Source organism: Berghia stephanieae, chromosome 11 (genome assembly GCF_034508935.2).
Source record: "Berghia stephanieae isolate SIO BIC M18660-M18661 chromosome 11, UCSD_Bste_1.3, whole genome shotgun sequence".
Taxonomy (NCBI): domain Eukaryota; kingdom Metazoa; phylum Mollusca; class Gastropoda; order Nudibranchia; family Aeolidiidae; genus Berghia; species Berghia stephanieae.
The window spans coordinates 2,978,595-3,000,640 of NC_088370.1; the positions used below are offsets into that span (position 1 = coordinate 2,978,595).

General features: G+C 37.8%; 1 protein-coding gene across 16 annotated transcripts in view; it reads right to left on the reverse strand.

The window, feature by feature from the left end:
* The window catches only part of LOC144957355 (uncharacterized), a 142,981-nt gene that overhangs the window by 89,536 nt on the left and 31,399 nt on the right, over positions 1-22,046 (reverse strand). For all 16 annotated transcript variants that reach the window (XM_078888533.1, XM_078888534.1, XM_078888548.1 and 13 more), the window contains exons 6-16: positions 20,325-20,469; positions 19,329-19,401; positions 17,727-17,772; positions 16,409-16,492; positions 14,471-14,586; positions 4,033-4,205; positions 3,079-3,197; positions 2,452-2,574; positions 1,619-1,814; positions 766-1,028; positions 82-297 (exon numbers count right to left, since the gene is read on the reverse strand). In XM_078888533.1, the coding sequence (XP_078744659.1) occupies positions 82-297; positions 766-1,028; positions 1,619-1,814; positions 2,452-2,574; positions 3,079-3,197; positions 4,033-4,205; positions 14,471-14,586; positions 16,409-16,492; positions 17,727-17,772; positions 19,329-19,401; positions 20,325-20,469 (1,554 nt within the window). The remainder of the gene's footprint in view (positions 1-81; positions 298-765; positions 1,029-1,618; positions 1,815-2,451; positions 2,575-3,078; positions 3,198-4,032; positions 4,206-14,470; positions 14,587-16,408; positions 16,493-17,726; positions 17,773-19,328; positions 19,402-20,324; positions 20,470-22,046) is intronic.

Below are 22,046 nucleotides of genomic sequence, written 5' to 3' on the forward strand. Positions count from 1 at the left end.
CCAACGGCTCTGAAAGACTATTTCCAAAAAAAAAAAAAAAAAGAAGAAAAATTCAATTTGCAAATCTCTTCTAAGACTGACCTTGACATTAGAGGCCATGGCGGCCTGCTCCTGCTGGGCCTTCACCTGGGCCAGGATCTCCAGTACCTGACGTTGGTCGTCGTCGTCCTTGTTGACGCGCTTGTTCTTCAGGTAGTGAGGAGTGTCCCGTCGACGTAGCCGGTGGTCCTTGGTTGGTTGGTCCTCGTACTCGGGGGCGAAGCCCACCTTCTTCTCTCTATCTCTACTTCGTATATTCTGTGGTGGGTGGAGAAAAATATCACTATATTCACCTGAAAGAAAGGGGAGGGGGATGGAAGGAGGGAGGGAGAGAGTGAGAGAGAGAGAGAGAGAGAGAGAGAGAGAGAGAGAGAGAGAGAGAGAGAGATGACGATGATGAGGACAAGAACAACAACAAAGGACAGCAACACAGAAGAAGAAGAAGAAGAAGAAGAAGAAGAAGAAGAAGAAGAAGAAGAAGAAGAAGAAGAAGAAGAAGAAGAAGAAGAAGAAGAAGAAGAAGAAGAAGAAGAAGAAGAAGAAGAAGAAGAAGAAGAAGAAGAAGAGAGAAGAAGAAGAAACAACAACAACAACAACGACAACAACAACAAAACAATAACAACAACAATAGCAACAACAACAACAACAACAACAACAACAACAACAACGACAGCGACAACAACAACAACAACAACAACAACAACAACAACAATGACAATGACCAACCTCATTGTCCGACTCCGAATCTGAACTCCTCTGGACTTTCTCGGACCCAGCTGAGTCACTCCTCCTGTCGGAATCATCCAAGTCGTCGTGGGTGTCGATGTCGTCGATCTCCTCCACCTGGTTGGTGGCGATGCGGACGGTCGGCGTGGACGGGATGGTCACAGACTTGCCGATCAACGGTTCCGACTCCTGCGGCAGTTCGTCCTCTTCTGAAGACGACTCGGATTGGACAGCCGGTGGCGGCACGCCTTCCAAATCCGGTGCTGTCGATGGATGCAAGAATATCACCATGGAGAAATTTTTTTTAAATTTTAAAAATAAAATTCCCTTTATTCATCCCCAAGGGGAAATTTGTCTTTAGGATCTATTCCAAGGGAAGACTGGAATAACCCAGGCGTCAGCCGCAGAGCAGCGCCGCAAAGTGAGCTAGGGCGATATGACTTGCTCAAGGCCACACAACGCAGCGGTGGGTGATTGAACTCCATACCTTTCGGGTACAAAGCAAAGACCGTACCACTGAGCCACGCTGCCCCACAAATACATATATGCTTATAAGTCAGTTTTAAAAAAACAAAAAACGAAGTTAACATTTTCAAAATTAAACAAAATCAAAGATTAGCTTTATCAGACCTGCCAATGTATTAGAAAAAAAAACAAAATTGCAAGTGTAAACAGTAAAACAGTCTTAAGATTGAATATCTAATGTATTGCCGTGTTTACAAGTGTGTTAAAAATTGAATATCTAATATTTTACAGTGCTTACAAGTGTCCTAAGAACGAATATTGAATGTTTTACAGTGCCTACAAGCAACTAACAAAATGAAGGACAAATGGAATAACATTAAATTCTCACCCAAGATGACATCGGGAGGTCTCGGGGAGGACGGAGCGGTGGACTCCTCTCCCCGTTCATCGGATCGTTTCAGGTGAGGTGACGTTTTGTAGCGAGATGGCTCTTTAATCAGCTCCTTGTATGCTGGAGGCTCTTCGTCATCACCCTTGTGGATGGGGTATGGCTCAGAGCTTCTGGAGGGCACAAAACTTACACCCTGTTGAATGAAACAAAGAAACATTATAATCTATATACAAGTCATCGATTCATGAAAAAAAAAAAAAAAGATTTTAAAAAGAATTTTTGTGGTGATACGACAAACGAACAAACTCCCTATAAACCTGGGTCCTTGCTTGCCGCAAATTTTAATTACGCCACTCACTTGAGGATTTTACGGAGGTTAAAAATTTTATGAATTGTTATAAATTTACAGATCATTAATAATTTACAAATCTTCAAAAATTTACAGAGCCTAAAAGTTTTTAACAGAAATCCATAATTATATGTAAAATCATCAATCCTGTATATACTTATGGAGCTTAAGTCGTGGGACCACAATATAAAGAATGCTTAATGATGATGATGTTGGTGGTTCCAGTGGTTTCATCGGTGATGATGATGATGATGATGATGATGATGATAATGATGACTACATATTTTTGAAAGTGGTGATCATTATGGGTGGTTGTAGTTATAGTTTAAAGATATTACTAGCACTAGAAACAAATACCAACATTTCTCTTTTTTTTAATGTTAAAATGCCAGCATCATACAATAAACAAAAATTTAATTATTTTTTATTTCTAAACGGCAACAAAGCCTTGAAACTGTTCCAAAATTCGACTATTTTCTACCTCAGTGAATTGCCGTTCATTGTGTGGGATAACATGGCCGTCTATGTTCTTCTCCTTCAAGAACTTGGCATGCCGTGCCTTCATCTCCTTGGGATGAGGGGTGTCGTGACGTACAAAATGACCCTTCAGGACAAAGAAATGAACATTTTATTGAAATAGATCAATAGATTTCATATAGATAAATAACAAGAGAAAAAGCTCCTTTAATGCAATGATCTGACTGACAATAAAATTAAAAACAAAAACAAACAAAAAAATAAGACAAGGTGTCTCGCTATTTTTAAGAAACAATTCCTCACATTTCTTTTTTAAAGTGATAAAAAGAAATAGTGTGATTTGTAGTGTTGATCGGTACCAATTGCTTGCTACCTTTTGCATAGGACACAAGTCCATCACAAAGCAGTTTCTGCCAGAAACCAAATCACTGCTCAAAGATGGGGTGGGGTGTGGGGTTGGGCGAGGGGAGTTGTCAGAAAAAAAAAAAAAAATCTTTTTTCATGTGGAATGAGTGCTCTACCAATTGATCTACCAGGACCTGCCCTGGTCCTTCTAGCGTAGTGCAGGACCTTATCCATCCAAAATTTCAATCATCAATCCTAAAACTGTGTAAGCAACAGCAATACTCACGTCATCATCAGAGTCGCCCTCCTCATGATCTTCTGCAAAGCGAATCACGCTGTCTCTCGGCCTCTCTTTCTCTGACATACTCTCTCCATCCGTGGCTATACTGCCCTTCAGGAGGTTCTCTGAGGAATAAAAAAAATTATTTTTTTTAAATGATAAGATAAACGCTGTAGAAACGTGGAATGTTTTAATCAAAATCGAAACATTGCTATAGAAAGTCAATAACACAAGAGGGCAGGAATTGGTATTGGTAAAATATTGTCAGTCCGGGCCCCAAAAAGTATGGAACAAATTGGATAAAGAAATCCAAGATGCCTCTGAGCTGAGTTATTTTAGGAAACTTTTGAAAACATTCCTATTCAGGCAGGCTTTTGAGTAGCGGTTGTGTTTTGTGTCACCTGTTGTCTTTGTATGTGTAGCGCCTTGGAACCCTTCATGGTTCCGGTGGACGATATAAGTTGATTATTATTTGTTTTGTTTTTAACGGTTTTATAGCGCTTGCAACACATTTAGGTCATATCAACACCAGTAAAAAAAAAAGGATGAAAATTGGATAGTAAAAACATTCTAGATGTAAAATTAAAAGGTTTGAGACCACCTAAATGTTTCACCCAGACAAGATCCCACTAAGAATAGACTCAAGTGTTAAAAACCCATACGTCAAAAAAAAAAAAAATTATAATAACAGTACAAAACAGAGATGATTTACAAGGAAAAAAAATATCATCTCCCAAAACTACAACTATGCATTCGACTGTTTCCCTCCTAGCCAAGGTCTCTGACCAAGGTCAGGACCACACTGAGTAACCTCATTCCAAGTCAAAGACAGAGAGCTATTGGTTACAGACACAGGGGGATAGAAGACACAGCAAGTACCACCTCCCTGCTGACTTTGTATATGAGGTCGGGAATAAGTCAATCACTACATTACATCTAATTTGCTTCAGGAGTACTCACCCATACTCTCTGTGTGGAAACCTTGCTGCGGCAACAGGAAGCAAGTGAGGACACGCTGACCGGTCCTGCCATCAAAATCGGTTTGGAATTTCAGCATGGGTTGAGCCTGGTTCTCCGACAGCCACAGAGCGTTTAGATTGAGGTTGGTGACTGTGATGGGGAGGTACTCTAGTCTGAGGATGGATAGATGGATGGATTGATAGATGGATGGATGGATGGATTTGATGGATGGATTGATGGATTTGATGGATGGATGGATGGGTGGATGGATGGATGGATGGGTGGGTGGATGGATGGATGGATGGGATGGATGGATGGATGGATGGATGGATGGGTGGATGGATATGATGGATGGATGGATGGGATGGATGGATGGATGGATGGATGTGGATGGATGATGGATAGATGGATGGATGGATGGATGGATGGATGGGTGGTGGATAGATGGATGGATGGATGGATGGATGGATGGATGGATGGATGGGATGGATGGATGATGGATGGATGGATGGTGGATGGATGGATGGATGGATGGATGGATGGATGGATGGATGGATGGACGGATGGATGGATGGATGATGATGGATGGATAGATGGAGGGATGGATGGATGGATGGATAGATGGGTGGATGGATAGATGGATGGATGGATGGATGGATGGGTGGGCGGATGGATGGATGGGTGGGTGGATGGATAGATGGATGGATAGATGGATAGATGGATGGATGGATGGATGGATGGGTGGGTGGATGGATGGATGGATGGGTGGGTGGATGGATAGATGGATGGATGGATGGATGGGTGGTGATGGATGGATGGATGGATGGGGGATGGATGGATGGATGGATGGGATGGATGGATGGATGGATGGAATGGGTGGGTGGATAGATGGATTGGATGGATGGTGGATGGATGGATGGATGGATGGATGGGTAGGGTGGATGGATGGATGGATGAGGGTGGATGGATGGATGGAGGATGGGTGATGGATGGATGGGTGGGTGGATGGATGGATGGATGGATGGATGGATGGATGGATGGATGGATGGATGGATGGTGGTGGGTGGTGGATGGATGGGATGGATGAGATGGGATGTGGTGTGGTGGATGGATGGATGGAGGGATAGATGGATGGATAGATGGATGGATGGATGGATGGATAGATGGATGGATGGATAGATGGATGGAGGGATGGATAGATGGATGGATAGATTGATGGATGGATGGATAGATGGATGGATAGATGGATATATGGATGGGTGGATAGATGGATGGATAGATGGATGGATGGATGGATGGATGGATGGATAGATGGATGGATGGATGGATAGATGGATATATGGATAGATGGATGGGTGGATAGATGGATGGATAGATGGATGGATGGATGGATGGATGTGTCACAGTAAAGGTTGTTCACAATTATCTTATTAAATTTTATTTTATTAAGAACTGAATTCATCTCACTCCAGTTATATTTCGGTAGGCTTAGATAAACTTTACCTTCTAATATTAGATCGTCTTTCCTTTTATAGCCTTCCCTCGAATTAATTTCTAATTAGTGAATACTTTTCGTTCGACATTCTGTCACGTAGCCACTTATTATAAAAGCTGATAGGTCTAACATTTGACACTCACTTTCTCTCCACAATCTATGCCGGACGGCCAGTCGCTCTATTCCTATATATATATACTGGAAGATTTTTATCTTTTGGGACTTTGTAGATATTATATCTACACCATTAAGACGCCGGAGCTTTTAACTTTGATTGTATAATCTTCAAGGATCAAACCCAAGCCCGCTGTACTACACTATAACCCCTTACCAATTGCCTCGAAGTGGAACTTTACGAGTCCAATCCTGTTATCAGAGGAATAGATCATCCAAGCCCATCAACTGCCTGGAAACGTAAACTTACGAACCTGACATATTATCATAAGTTACGTAAAATATTCATATCTCTATTTGTAACTGCCACGATCACTGTTTATCTCTTTTAATTAAATTTCATCATTATTTTTATTTCATTGTAAACAAATCGTTAATTGTTTTTCATTTATAGTAACTAGTAAATTCTGGGGCCTCATTCTACATAGATCTTTATGCATAGTCGAGTAGCTCTTTACTCACTTGAGACCATGACATTTTGGAGGGGACACATATAAAGAATTGAATTTATTTAGTTACTTATATCTATTTCATCTAACTTTAAAGTTTAAATTGTAAAACTCTTAATTGCCCCACTTGATCATATTTTAATTGAACTCCCTATTTACAGGATTAATTTTTTTTCTTTTTCATTTCTTCATTTAAATGGAATAGCAATTTATCCATTCATTCTTTCATTCAAATTGAATAGCATTTTATTGATTCATTCCTTCATTCATTTATTCATTTATAAATTATTCATTCATTCATTGTTCATTCATTCATTCATTCATCCATTCATCCATTCATCCGTTTATTCACTCATTTATCCAATCATTCATACATTTATTCCTCCCTTCATTCTTTCATTCATACATTATCCATTCATTCATTCATCTATTCACTCAGTTTTTCATTCATTCATTCATTCCTTGTCCACTTTGTTATTACATCACTCATTTCATTTTGTTGTTTGCCTTATTCATGAATTGTTTTCAATATGTTTACATTCCATAACGATTCATTCACCTATCATCCAATCACTCAGTGTTGTGAACACATTTTGTAACTATTGTAAATCTTACGATATTTTATTGTTTTGTATTTCAGACATCACTGTTAAACACTCTTCAATGCCTAATTACAATTGTTGAACAACCATTGAACAAGAGAGAGGTCCCAGCCACGAACTGAGTTGGTAAATATATCCTTCATTATTCTCTTTTACATGAGTTGGGCATCACATAGTAACTATAGACATCGTGATTTGTTTTGCATAGTGATTTGTTTTAAATGCATTTTTGGCATATTACTGTTACCGAAAACCACTTATATATTATGTTCTGAAAAGTGAGTCTTTAAAAACTAAATAATAATAAAAGGAGTCTACTAGTCGTCGTGTTATATTTAGTGATAGATAACTTGGGATTATTTTGGCATCCTATTATTGTTATCACACTCTAGTACATTAGCGTCATTGCGAATAATTGTACACAAACTAACGACAAGTCACACACATTGGTGATACATTTTTCGTAGTAACATAGTTTAGAGTACACGCGATTGACACATTGTTATTGACACAAGTCATAATAACTCCGCATTGTATTGACACATTGCTTTATAAGATATAACGATAAAAGGCATCAAATTCAACATACATAATAAGTTGAAATAAGAGAGAGAGATTTCTAAAAATAGAACAGTTCATTCCAGTAAGTGTAAATAAATAAAACAGTCAGTAACAGTATCCTGTCAATATAATATATATATAAAACATCGTAACTAATTTATTGCAACATGGAAGCATATAAAAGATACTTAAGTCTCGCAAAGGACTTAGAAATACCCAGGAAAGAATATTTTCATGGTGCGAAGAGAAAGTAAAAGAAGAAAAAGAACACGAAGAAAGAATTCGTAGAGAAGAAAATGAAGAAAGAATTCGTAGAGAAGAAAATGAAAAAGAATTCGTAGAGAAGAAAATGAAGAAAGAATTCGTAGAGAAGAAAATGAAGAAAGAATTCGTAGAGAAGAAAAAGAACACGAAGAAAGAATACGTAGAGAAGAACGAGAAGAAAGAGTCCAAGAAAGGGAACTAAAAAGACAAATAGCATTAGCAGAAGAAGAAACCAAAAGGACCCAAATGATGCTGGAAATTGAAAAAACAAAAACCGGTCATGAAAGAAAACATAATAATAGTGATGAATTTTTCGTGAAACTTCCACGCATGCCAACATACGATGAACGCTCAGACTGTCTAGAATCCTTCTTACACCGATTCGAAGTTCAGGCTAAAGGTTATCGTTGGCCAGAAAGCAAATGGGCCACAGCCTTGATTAACTGCTTATCTGGAGAACCGCTAAAAGTTTTCTATACCTTAACAACTGAAGATGCAGATGATTATGGTAAAATTAAAGACGCTCTACTAAAAAGATTTAGATTAACGGAAGATGGTTACCAGGAAAGGTTTCACACTGCAAAACCGGAAAGTGGAGAAGACTTTAATACATTCGTGAACCGAATTACTCAATTTCTAAATCGGTGGCTTGAGTTGGCAAACGTAAAACAAGACGACTTTGCAGGCCTTTACTATCTCACGCTGAAGAATCGAATCTATCAAGCTTGCAACCCAGATTTAGTCGCATTCTTTAAAGAGAGAAAGCCAGAAAACTTGGACAAATTAAAAATCTACGCAGAAAACTTTAACAGCGCACATCCATTGACACCCCTTAGCAGAACATTGAAGGAACCATACTACGCTGCCGCTGCTCAGAGTCCAGGTACACCTAAAGTTCAGTACTCAAATAGAACGAGCCGATCAATCACTCGGAACACGCAAGTGAAACAAGATGATCATAGTAACAAACCATGGAACAAACAGTTCAATAGAGACCATAGCCGACCCTATCAAAACAAAACAAGAAATAGCACTGACAATAATACTGAGTATAAGAAAACCAACAAACCTATAATTAAATGTCAATATTGTGGAATGAAAGGCCACACAGCAGACAAATGTTACAAAATCGTGGGATATCCGAAAGAAACTGCAAATGCATCACTCCAAACAAGTGTAAACAATCAGACACGAGTAATGTCAGGAGAAAATATAAATGTGTATTGCGTGAAAGGTATGTCACTTTTAACACAAACTCACAAATCAGGATCGCTATTTTTTTGTGAAGGCAAAGCTAATGGAACTGATTGCAAAATATTGAGAGACACAGGATGCAGTACAGTAGGAATAAAAGCATCTTTGATCAATGACGAAGACAAAACTGGAAAAACGGTACAATGCATCACATTCAGTGGCACAGTCGAAACCTTTGAAACAGCTAACGTGTACATAGAAACCCCATACTATACAGGAATAGTGGAATGCTGTATACTTCCCAACCCCGTCGCTGATGTTATTGTTGGCAATATAAAAGGTCTTAAAGACAACCCAAAAGATGTAAAAGAATGGTCATTAACCCAAGAAACAGCTTGTCTAGCAGAAACAAGAAAGATGACTAAGACAACAGAGAAGCCAATGACTATTTCTCTTGAACCACAACAATTTGACAGGAACACGTTCATTGAAGAACAGAAAAAGGACCCGACTTTAACATCATATTTCAATATCGCAAACAAAGGGACGAAATCAAAAGTTGAATACATCATTGAAAAAGATATTCTGTTCAGGTTACATAGGAAAAGAAACAAAATAGCTAAACAACTGGTCACGCCGAGTATTTACAGAAACAAAATCCTTGGAATAGCGCACGATTCAATAACTTCTGGACATCTTGGGAGCTCTTCCACATTGAAGAGAATATCCGAGAATTTCACATGGCCTGGAATTACTAAAGACGTCCGAGAATATGTGAAATCTTGTGACACATGCCAAAGAAGAGTCGCAAAAGGCAGAATACCGAGATTGCCATTAGAGACAACCCCAGTTATTGAAAAAGTTTTTCAAAAAGTTGCAATTGACATTATAGGCCCTTTAACAAAATCAGATAGAAACCATACACACATACTAACACTAGTCGATTACGCAACCAGGTGGCCAGAAGCGATAGCATTGAAATCAACTACATCGGATCACATAGCTGAAGCATTGATGACAATTTTTACTAGAATAGGCATACCAAATGAGATACTGTCGGACAATGGACCCCAATTTACATCACATATGATGCATGAAACCATGAAACTCATGGGAATCCAACACTCATTCACAACTCCCTACCACCCCCAAGCAAATGGTCTTTGTGAAAGATTTAATGGCACTCTAAAGAATATGTTAAGAAAAGTGTCAGCAGAAAAACCAGATGATTGGGACAGATACTTACCAGCAATCCTATTTGCATATAGAGAAATACCCCAAGAATCTACAGGCTACTCCCCATTTGAGTTGATGTATGGACGATCACCTCGCGGCCCGATCAATATAGTAGCCGACATTTGTAAAGGGAATGAGGAGGACAATAACGAAATTATGTTTGCTTACGAATATGTAAGAAACCTAAAAGACAGAATAGAGGACACGTGTAAGCTAGCACAGGAATCCGTCACCAAAAAAGCAGAGAAATACAAGGAATACTCTGATCGCAAAAGCAAATCAAGAAAATTTGAGATTGGTGACAAAGTACTAATACTCTTACCCGATGACTCGAGTAAACTTTTAGCTACATGGAAAGGACCATTCAAAATAACAGCAGTAAAATCTAATGTTAATTACGAGATTAAAATTTACAACACAACAAAGACATTCCATGCAAATATGCTAAAAAAGTATTTTGATAGAGACACAGTGTCGCAACCTATGTTTACTAATATCGAAGCTTCAAATGCAGGATTAATCATACCGTTGGTCATGGGACACAGACACCCGAGACAGAAAAACGAACAAAAATCGCACAATTGCAACCACATAAGACAAAAAAAGAAGTACGCAAAGTACTTAGGCTCCTAAATTTTTACAGGAAATACATTTACAACTTCGCGCACATCGTGACACCGCTAACAAATCTGACAAAGAATGGGTCACCGAACAAAATTGTTTGGACAGAAGTGTGTCAGAATAGCTTTAACCAATTAAAGGCATTACTCTGTTCAGAACCAATTCTTAAATTACCTGACATATCAAAAGAATTTGTTGTAAGAACTGACGCGTCTGATAAGGGCATCGCAGGTGTACTATTACAGGAACATGAGGGAACTCTAATGCCTTGCTTATATGCAAGCAGAAAATTATTGGACAGAGAATCACGATACTCTGTAATAGAGCGTGAAGGACTAGCCATCGTCTTTGCTTTAAAGACATTCAGCAGATATCTACTGCTAAAAGAGTTTGTGGTCGAAACGGACCATAAACCACTCACGTACATAAGAAATAACAAAATGAATAATAGTAGAGTACTAAGGTGGAGTCTATTTTTGCAAAATTACACTTTCAGTATCTCTCACATATCAGGCTGTGAAAATATTCACGCCGACCTACTTTCTCGATTAGTGTAAACACGTGAGAAGGGTATAACTTAACCTCCCATGCATACTGTTAGTTACCTCGAAAACTATGCCAAATCAGAACGCACAAATTCGATAATTTTATTTGTAAACATGATGACCCAACTTAATGTAACATTGAGTATTGTTTGCATATATATACCATACCCATTCATGATTTGGGAAATCTTCTCTTTATCTATCATTGTTATGAATTTTCACTCATTTATGATTAATAATTGAAATGTCAATATTCCATTTACATTTTCATTCATTTCATTCAGTAAATTACCTTCATATCATCGACTTAAATCATGCTTCATTGCCATCACTATTGTTTATCACAATGATTTGTAATCACATTGCCATCATGTTGTTCATCACAATGATTTGTAATCACAATCTTTCATTGTTATTGTCACCCATTCATATACCTACGTTAATATAAACATTTCCATGTCTAGTTAATAAATAATTTAATTGTAGCACAAATCATAACAATGGATTAATGCTAGAGTATCATGATAGTAAATTTACTTCCGTTTGTAAAATCTATCTTTCCCATAATGGTTAAAGAGTATATTTTAAACGTGGGTGGGGGGTGTCACAGTAAAGATTGTTCACAATTATCTTATTAAATTTTATTTTATTAAGAACTGAATTCATCTCACTCCAGTTATATTTCGGTAGGCTTAGATAAACTTTACCTTCTAATATTAGATCGTCTTTCCTTTTATAGCCTTCCCTCGAATTAATTTCTAATTAGTGAATACTTTTCGTTCGACATTCTGTCACGTAGCCACTTATTATAAAAGCTGATAGGTCTAACATTTGACACTCACTTTCTCTCCACAATCTATGCCGGACGGCCAGTCGCTCTATTCCTATATATATATACTGGAAGATTTTTATCTTTTGGGACTTTGTAGATATTATATCTACACCATTAAGACGCCGGAGCTTTTAACTTTGATTGTATAATCTTCAAGGATCAAACCCAAGCCCGCTGTACTACACTATAACCCCTTACCAATTGCCTGGAAGTGGAATTTTACGAGTCCAATCCTGTTATCAGAGGAATAGATCATCCAAGCCCATCAACTGCCTGGAAACGTAAACTTACGAACCTGACATATTATCATAAGTTACGTAAAATATTCATATCTCTATTTGTAACTGCCACGATCACTGTTTATCTCTTTTAATTAAATTTCATCATTATTTTTATTTCATTGTAAACAAATCGTTAATTGTTTTTCATTTATAGTAACTAGTAAATTCTGGGGCCTCATTCTACATAGATCTTTATGCATAGTCGAGTAGCTCTTTACTCACTTGAGACCATGACATGGACGGATGGATGGATGGATGGGTGGGTGGATGGATGGATGGATGGATGGGTGGGTGGGTGGATGGATGGGTGGGTGGGTGGATGGATGGATGGATGGATAGATGGATGGGTGGATGGATGGATGGAGGGATAGATGGATGGATAGATGGATGGATGGATGGATGGATAGATGGATGGATGGATAGATGGATGGATAGATTGATGGATGGATGGATAGATGGATGGATGGATGGATAGATGGATGGATAGATGGATATATGGATGGGTGGATAGATGGATGGATAGATGGATGGATGGATGGATGGATGGATGGATGGATGGATGGATGGATAGCTGGATGGATGGATGGATAGATGGATGGATGGATAGATGGATGGGTGGATGGATGGATAGATGGATGGGTGGATAGATGGATGGATGGTTGGATAGATGGATGGGTGGATGGATATGTTTGTTTGTTTGTTGCTTTAGGTCTCTTCCAACACAATTGAGGTTATATGAGAGACCGCTGAAACAAAAAAACAAGCAATCTAACAAAAATAGTACAAATGTAAATCAAAATCATAACCTAAAGATATCATAAGCTAAATTATAAATAACCAAGAACAAACAGCCAGAAGATTTACAGAAAAAAAAATATCCCCTGTCAAAAATACAATCACAAACCAAAGAAGCAGGATAGGCTAGTAAAGAGAAGAAGAAACGACATCACTATCGGATCGTACACCCATGCGAACATCATAGGTATATGATTCAAGGGTGATGCTCTCATCCAACCACCCGCGTGGATGGATAGATGGATGGGTGGATGGATGGATGGATAGATGGATGGATGGATGGATGGATGGATGGATGGATAGATGGATGGATGGATGGATGGATGGATGGATGGATGGGTGGATGGATAGATGGATGGGTGGATGGATGGATGGATAGATGGATGGGTGGATGGATGGATGGATGGATGGATGAATGGATGGATAGATGGATGGATAGATGGATGGATGGATGGATGGGTACAGCTACACTTACCTACCTCAGACAAACAAAAATAATATATGTAAAAAAAACTTGAGCTTTTAAATTGCGCTATATCCACTAAACATGCTCAAAGCGCTTTACAAAGTGTCCCTGACTAACAGCAACACGCAACTTATCGAACGAGACATGACGCCTGTTAGGTGATATTACAATTTGTGTCCCGACAGAAACCACGCTGTCAACGGGCAGGTACTCATTTTACACCAGAGTACGGTGAGAGAATGTGATTAATGAGCCTTTTCCAAGGACTCAACTATGCGCCGAACGAGCGAGACTCAAACCCAGGACCTTCCGATCCGAAAGCGAGTCTCATACCACTAGACCACATAGTCGCACATACATGCTCTCATACATTTATACATTCTTTATATAATTTCTTATATAAAATCAGAACCAGAATCAAAGCCTTTAACAACCCAAGAATAGAAACGATGTTGTGTGCAGTCATATTTGTCACATGTCTATGTCTTAGTAACATTACTTTCCACAAGGCGCCCGATAGCTCAGTTAGTAGTGCACTTGCTTCACCCTCAAAAATTAAAAAAAAAATTTAAATAGATAGATCCTAGGCAAAGTAGAAATATTTTTCTGGCCCCTACCCCCTCTGTCCAGCAGTGATTGGGTAGCTGACTCTGTTAGATCTGGTGGAAAGTACTTTGTAATAGGCCAGCGTCCTTTCCAAATGGAAGCAAGCAATTGCTATTGTCCCATTCCACCACGCTATAGAAACTGGGAATAACTCCAGCTCCATGGGCCGAATTGCTCTGAAGGACTACTTTTTCTTTTTTTTTTTTTTTCAACTTTCCACAAAACTCCAAAGCCGCACCAAAACAAAACAAAAAAAAAAAAAAAAAACAGAGAAAAAAAAAAAGAAAAAAAAACAGAGAAAAAGAAAACAAATGAACCTGTTTCCAGAAACATCTAAAACACGCAGCATGTTCAGATCCCCCAGCTCTTGAGGCAGTCTCAACAACTTGTTGTCCCTCATGGCCAGAACACTGAGTTTGCTGCACTTGCCAATCTGAGGAGAGAACAGATCAGGAAATTGAATGGAATGGAATGAATGAATGAATGAATGAATGAATGAATGAATGAATGAATGAAGAAAGATGGCTTCACTCTGCTCTTTGTTACTGGTTTTAGACCATCAGTCTTTGCTAAATTCTCTCGAACATACTATAAACGATAATACTGTTTTGTCTGTTGGTACGATTGATCTGGCAGGTAAAACTAGTGAGTATTTTATCTAAACACATGGCAAAAAAATTACCAAAAATTAAAAAAATTATATTTAAAACTTTTTAAATAAGGAAGGTTCCGTTTTCTTCAAAGGATCCAATTCATAATACAGTGCTGATGGTGACAAAAAGGGAAAAAGGAGGTAAATTATGAATGGTTTTCTTTACGCCACATGTTTACTTCACCAACCCCCACTTTTAAAGCCATTGAGATGATAAACTACTCTAGCTATCTTCTGGATAGTGGGAAAGCTGCACCAGTTCGCTCCACCACACATCAAATCTCTCAAAGCCAGAAAATTTGATTGAGGAAAATGTCTTTTTTCAAAGAAGGAAATTCCTCCTCTATCACAAAAATCACAGATTTCGGCGGATCTGAGGAAAACCATCAGCACTGATAAAAGAAGAATAAATGTTAAATCTTCAATGGCTTGTATTTGCAAAAGGACCCATCTCTGGGTTCAGTTACAGTACAGTCCAATCAAAACAGAGAACAGTCACAGATTACTTTGACAAGTCAGTTTGAAAGCATAACTAAAATAATGCTAGCACCAATGGAAAAGATAAAGAGAAAAATCAAATCGCAAATAGAAAATCGAGACAGTATTTTAATCCTCTCCTTACCACCTGCAAAAAAATCGTCATATTTGTTACGACACAATAATATACATTTTTCTTATTCAGATTTATTTCGTACATCACAAACTTTGAAGAACGATCTTTGTTTAATTAATAAGAACATAATTCGTTCTTTAGAGAACTTGTTTGAGTTTTTTTTAAAACAATTTTTCTGCTGAGTAAGCCTGTCATTTTTGGGAAAATACTGAAAATGATCGATGAGGAGAGAGTTAAAGCTGTAATCCATTTTCTGTCAATACTTCTTTATACAGTTCTTGCTTTTAGTTGTTGTTTTTAAAAAACCCAATTAACAACTGTACGTCTAGAATTCCCAGGTTTTTACAAAATATAAAATTCCCTTTATTCATCCCATAGGGGAAATTAGTCTCAAGGGTCTATTCCAAGGGAAGACTGGGATATCCCAGGCGTTAGCCGCAGTACAGTGCTGCAAATTGGGCTAGGGTGAGGTAACTTGCTCAAGGCCACACAACGCAGCGGCGGGTGATCGAACTCGGTACCGTTTGGGTACGAAGCAAAGACCGTACTGCTGAGCCACACTGCCCCCTTAAATATATCAATATTTGAATGATGAGTTTTCTGGCCAAATTTTTAATTTTAAATATGAGTTTTTCCCAAAGCACAGCAGATAACTGATTACTTTGCTGTCAACTTCCTTTCTTTGCAAGATGTAAATGTTGCTGCTCGAAGCTTGAAGAAATAAATAATAATGTGAAATTGAATGTAAGCTTCAATTTAATTACAAAAACAGATCAAATTAACGTTTCGGGTTTCCCCTTTATCAGCAAAACAGGATGAATGAAAAACTACAGACATTATCTCATTCATCTGTGGTGTTAATTCATCCTGTTTTGTTGATAAAGGGGAAACCAGAAACGTTTATTTGATCTGTTTTTGTAATTAAATTGAAGCTTACATTTAATTTCACATTATTATTTATTTCTTTGCAAGTGAAATCTTGTGACTTACCTCAACAGGAATTTCTGTCAGCCTGTTTCTGTCCACATTCAGATTGTGAAGGTTCTTTAACTTTCCAACAGACGTTGGTAAATCCTGTAAGAGAAACATGAATGACGAACGAATCCATAGATCAAAAATGAAAAGTTGTTTATTGAAGGAACGAAATTGACGTCAACCAGCTCTTTATTATTGTTTTTAGCCAGCCCTTTTTATGATGACTAGTTCTCATGAAACTCTATTAATCAAGACTATAAACATTCAACCAGCTCTTTATTATTGTTGTTAGCCAGCCCTTTTTATGATGACTAGTTCTCATGAAACTCTATCAACCAAGACTATAAACATTCAACCAGCTCTTTATTATTGTTGTTAGCCAGCCCTTTTTATGATGACTAGTTCTCATGAAACTCTATCAACCAAGACTATAAACATTACACATTGAGTAGGTATGTTATATCTGGCTGGATCTGAGGGAGTCAGCCGATTGTACCCACTGTCAGAGAATGCCAGAAACAGCAGACCATATAATCTTACACTGTCCTGTGATGAGATTGGCGCGAAGTTTTGAGGCTGTCCTCAACTGTGGTGACAAATTCTTAAACAGGCTGGAGACTTCCAGTGTGGAGATGTCGCCATACGCGACTACTACGTCTGCTTTTTTTTTGTTTTTCTTCGGTTATGAAAACAAAATTATCTTATCCATTACCGCCCCTATCCAAGGAACACATTTAGTCTCCTTTGTGACTGAAGAAAAACCTAAATAACAGCACAGTGAAACAGTTTGGTTTGGTTTTTAAGGGTCTTACGGCGCTTGAAACGCATAAGGTCATATCAGCGCCAGTTAAAAAAGGGAGAAAATGGGATAGTAAAAAGTTCTAGAATTACAATTAAATCATCCAAGAAAAGGTAAGACAAGGGGAATTGGTTCAAATAGGAAATAGATGTAGATTCCAAGAGCACACTATCAAAGTACTTAGTTTGATATCACCTTAAAAGTCTCATTCAGACACAAACACAGGCCCCCTACTAAGAGGAATACACTCAAATGTTTATAAATCATATATATGTAAACAAAACATAATACAGTGCATAACAGAGAGAGGATTTACAAGGAAAAAAGTATCATCTCCCAAAACTAACTGTACATTTGACTGTTTCCCTCTCAGCCAGGGTATCCAGCCAGGGCCAGGACAAAACCAAGTAATCCCATTCCAAGACAGAAAGATAGAAGAGACAGTAAGTACCTCCTTGCCCACAATGTGAGGTCAGGACCCCACCCAGACAGTGAAACAGTAAAGAATAATAAAATATAACCATTTTTACTTACGGATAATAAATTTTCTGTTAGGATAAGTTCTTGCATATTTTCACAGCTGAAAAAGTAAAATGGATAACAACTCATGAGAAGAAGAAAAATTCATTTAAAGAGGTCAAAAATGTTTTGAAAAAAAACTAAATCTTTAGAGAGAGAGAGAGAGAGAGAGAGAGAGAGAGAGAGAGAGAGGAAGAAGAAGAGAGAGAGAGAGAGAAGAAAGAGAAGAGAGAGAGAGAGAGAGAGAGAGAGAGAGAGAGAGAGAGAGAGAGAGAGAGAAGAGAGAGAGAGAGAGAGAGAGAGAGAGAGAGAGAGAGAGAGGGGGGGGGGGGGGTGTCCCCTATAGCTCAGTTGGTAGAGCATCCACTTCTCACATACAAAGCGACCGGGATCCATCACGAGTGATTTCAAAGTTCTAAGCTAAAGGATAAAAATATTAATTTGGCCAATTTTGGATTTTTAAAAAAAGTCTGATAAAATAAACAAATGAAATGTGTGCAAGTATTAGAAGTATGTCTGTTAAATATCTGAAGCTGTGCCAAAAAAGGTTGTTTTCGTGACGTTCAACGCAAAAATACTTCAATGCTAACTTATTTGGCAAAACTAAATGAAACCATCCGATTTCATCAGTTTCTCTGGGTTAAATAATGAGAAATAAACAAAAATAATAACAAAAAAAACAACAATCTAGCATCAAAATTATATATAATACTTATAGCTTTTGAAAAGGCTGATAAAGTGTGGCCAAAGTTGATATTCAGTCCACACTCTATTTTGAATCAATGAAGAAACTATTTCTGCTTTTCTATTGGAGCCAGATTGCGAGATATTAAAAAATCAATTTTAATTTATTCAACTGATAGAAACTGATGGAAACCAATTTTTTCCATAAATTTTCCAAATGACTTTTTATTGAACCGGGGTTGCCAATTCAGGAAACAAAAATTTACTGAACTTTTAGAAAAAAATTGAGCTTTTATATAGCGCAATATCCACTAAATGTGCTCAAAGCGCTTTACAAGGGGTCCATGTCAAACGGAAATATTTAACATTTAGGACAAGACATGACGCCTGTTACTATTAGGCCATATTATAATTTTTTTCGGACAGAGACAACGCTGTTAACAGCCAGGTACTCATTTTACACCTAAGTACGATGAGAGAATGTGATAAAAAAGAGCCTTTTCCAAGGACTTATCTATGCATAAATGTTCCAAATAAGTTATTATTGAACCAGGGTTGCCATTTCAAGAAACAAAAATTTACTTACAGAACTTTTAGGCCCAACAAATTGACTGACCCCCTTTCTGTGCGTTGAACTCCAGTAAAAATGTATTTTGTACTTACTTTTTTTCCGTTTAGCAGATGAACTTTTTTTAACACATTGACTGACCCCCTTTCTGTGCTTTGAACTCCAGTAAAAAGACATTATGTACTTACTTTTTTTCTCCGTTTAGCAGATGATTTGAAAATATACTGAGGGTTTCTAACATATTGAATTCCGTAAATATACGGAAAATTGGAAACCTTATTGGACTATTTTTTTGTGGTGAACATCCAGAAAACGGCCTTTAGGCACAGCCTCATGACTCATCTCTTATCAATACTCATACTGACCTGCCTATATTTGGTGTCAGGGTAAGAAGACGATTCAGATCTACTTTTAAGATGTTTAGTTTCTTTAAGGAACCTGAGGAATGAAAAAAAAATATATATATTTTTAAAAAAATGATTATTTAAAAGCTGAGATTGAAATCAAAATAATTAGCAATATTATATCATATATCACTGTTCAGAAAAAGTGTGCTCATCACCATCATAGTCGTTGTCATCAAAATTATCATCATCATAACGATCATCAAGCCCTACAATTGTCACATTGGTACATACAAAGACTGTTCAGAAAACCTCCAAATACTTAACTTTTATTTTTTCTATAAGAGCAAGATGGATTAAATTTCTCAGAAGACTCTGAATGAATGAATGCTCCCAAGAACTTGAGCTTTTTTATATAGCGCAATATCCACTAAACATGCTTTTTTTTTTTCTTATAACGTTGGAGTCTAGCTCATTTGTCATGTCAATCGGACTTCCTACGTTTGACACGCGGTCCTTTTTGTACTGGGCGACGACTGAGCCAGCATGGTATCTTTTCCTATTTTTCATTTTCATTGAGTTGGAGATTTCGATCATTCTTGGTCTGGCTACTCATCTTCAGCTGTTCCAGCAGGATTGGATCTAGGCTGGTATCACCTTCAGGGTCATGGCAGCGCACAAGCTCCTGTACGACGGCAATGTGATGATCCTTCTCAGGAGACTAAACATGCTCAAAGCGCTTTACAAGGTGTCCCTGACCAACAGCAACAAGTAACATGTAGACGAAACATGACGCCTGTTAGGCAATATTACAATTTTTTGGGAAAGAGACAACGCTATTAACGGCCAAGTACTCATTTTAAACCAGAGTACGGTGAGAGAATGTGAGTAAAGAGTCTTTTCCAAGGACTCAACTATGCGCTGAGCGAGCGAGCGAGGCTCAAACCCAGGACCTTCTGATCCCAAAGCAAGTGTCATACCACTAGACCACATCGCCCAATACTGTCAAGAACTTACCCATGCCATCTGGTAAATATTCTAGTCCGTTCTGGGAGAGACACAAGTGTGTCAGACTGGTCAAGCCTCCCATCTCCTCGGGTAAGTACTCCAACTGATTCTCTGACAGGTCCAGGACTGACAGCTTCTTCAAGTTGCCCATCTCCTGCAGCAACAAAATTGTATTTATAATATTAGTTTAGATTTTTTAAAAATTTTTGTTTTTGTTTTGGAACATAATCAAATAGACCCGTAAATGAGCTCTATGACAGGTTTGGAAAGTGAAAAAATAATTTCACGAAGGCTGTGTGAAAATACACTGGGATGTGTTCAGACACGGCAATTCTAAAAAGCGTCGCTTAGCCTTGTCAATATATCCATCGTTAATATAAACGGCCCATGAGCTATGCGTGGCGCTGTGGAACATTCCTAATTAACTTCACAGTCAATCGACTATGATTCATGAATTCTTTCTTTATTCATTTCTTTCTTCCCTTTTTAAAAATATTTGAATTTGACGAATTGATTGATTTCAGTTAATTGACTGAGAATTTACAGGTCTAACAAATTATAAATTCAGGTTTTCATTTCTCCCCCTTTTCTCAAAAGAAATCAAATTATTTTGTGGGTAAAATATTTTTAAGCAGAAGAATGACTGAAATAGATAACTGCAAGCCAGGAAACAGTAGGTGGCGGGGAATGGGCGACCGTCAAACATGAAAGAGACTGTGGGAAAGACAGAATGAATGGCTACTTGGCTAAACCCTATAAAAATTAATTATATGAGGATCATGCATCTGCAGCTCAACTCCTGGTGTTATGCAGCTGACAAGGAATACAGGTTAGGGTGGGAAGACAGACCAGAGACTCCCCAGCATGCCAGGTAAAATATTGGAAGAAATGGATCGGATCATGTTCTCTAAATCTCTAAATGCATAGCATCAATTTCATTTTAAATGTTTAAAATCTGCACTAGCGCCATGTGTGGATTGCATGGGTGCAAATAGGTCAAGGCCAAAAAAGCCTGAAATCCAAGTCCAACAAATTCAAAAAGCCTGAAACATATTTTCTGAACAAGTGTGTATGATGAAAGGTGCCAGACAAAGCAAGAAAAAAAAATACAAGAAAAAAAAACACATCCCAAAATACCAGTCAAGTGTGTATGATGAAAGGTGCCAGACAAAGCAAGAAAGAAAAATACAAAAAAAAAAAACACATCCAAAAATACCAGTCAAGTGTGTATGATGAAAGGTGCCAGACAAAGCAAGAAAGAAAAATACAAGAAAAAAAAACACATCCCAAAATACCAGTCAAGTGTGTATGATGAAAGGTGCCAGACAAAGCAAGAAAGAAAAATACAAGAAAAAAAAACACATCCCAAAATACCAGTCAAGTGTGTATGATGAAAGGTGCCAGACAAAGCAAGAAAGAAAAATACAAGAAAAAAAAAATATATCCCAAAATACCAGTCAAGTGTGTATGATGAAAGGTGCCAGACAAAGCAAGAAAGAAAAATACAAGAAAAAAAAAAACACATCCCAAAATACCAGTCAAGTGTGTATGATGAAAGGTGCCAGACAAAGCAAGAAAGAAAAATACAAGAAAAAAAAAACACATCCCAAAATACCAGTCAAGTGTGTATGATGAAAGGTGCCAGACAAAGCAAGAAAGAAAAATACAAGAAAAAAAAACACATCCCAAAATACCAGTCAAGTGTGTATGATGAAAGGTGCCAGACAAAGC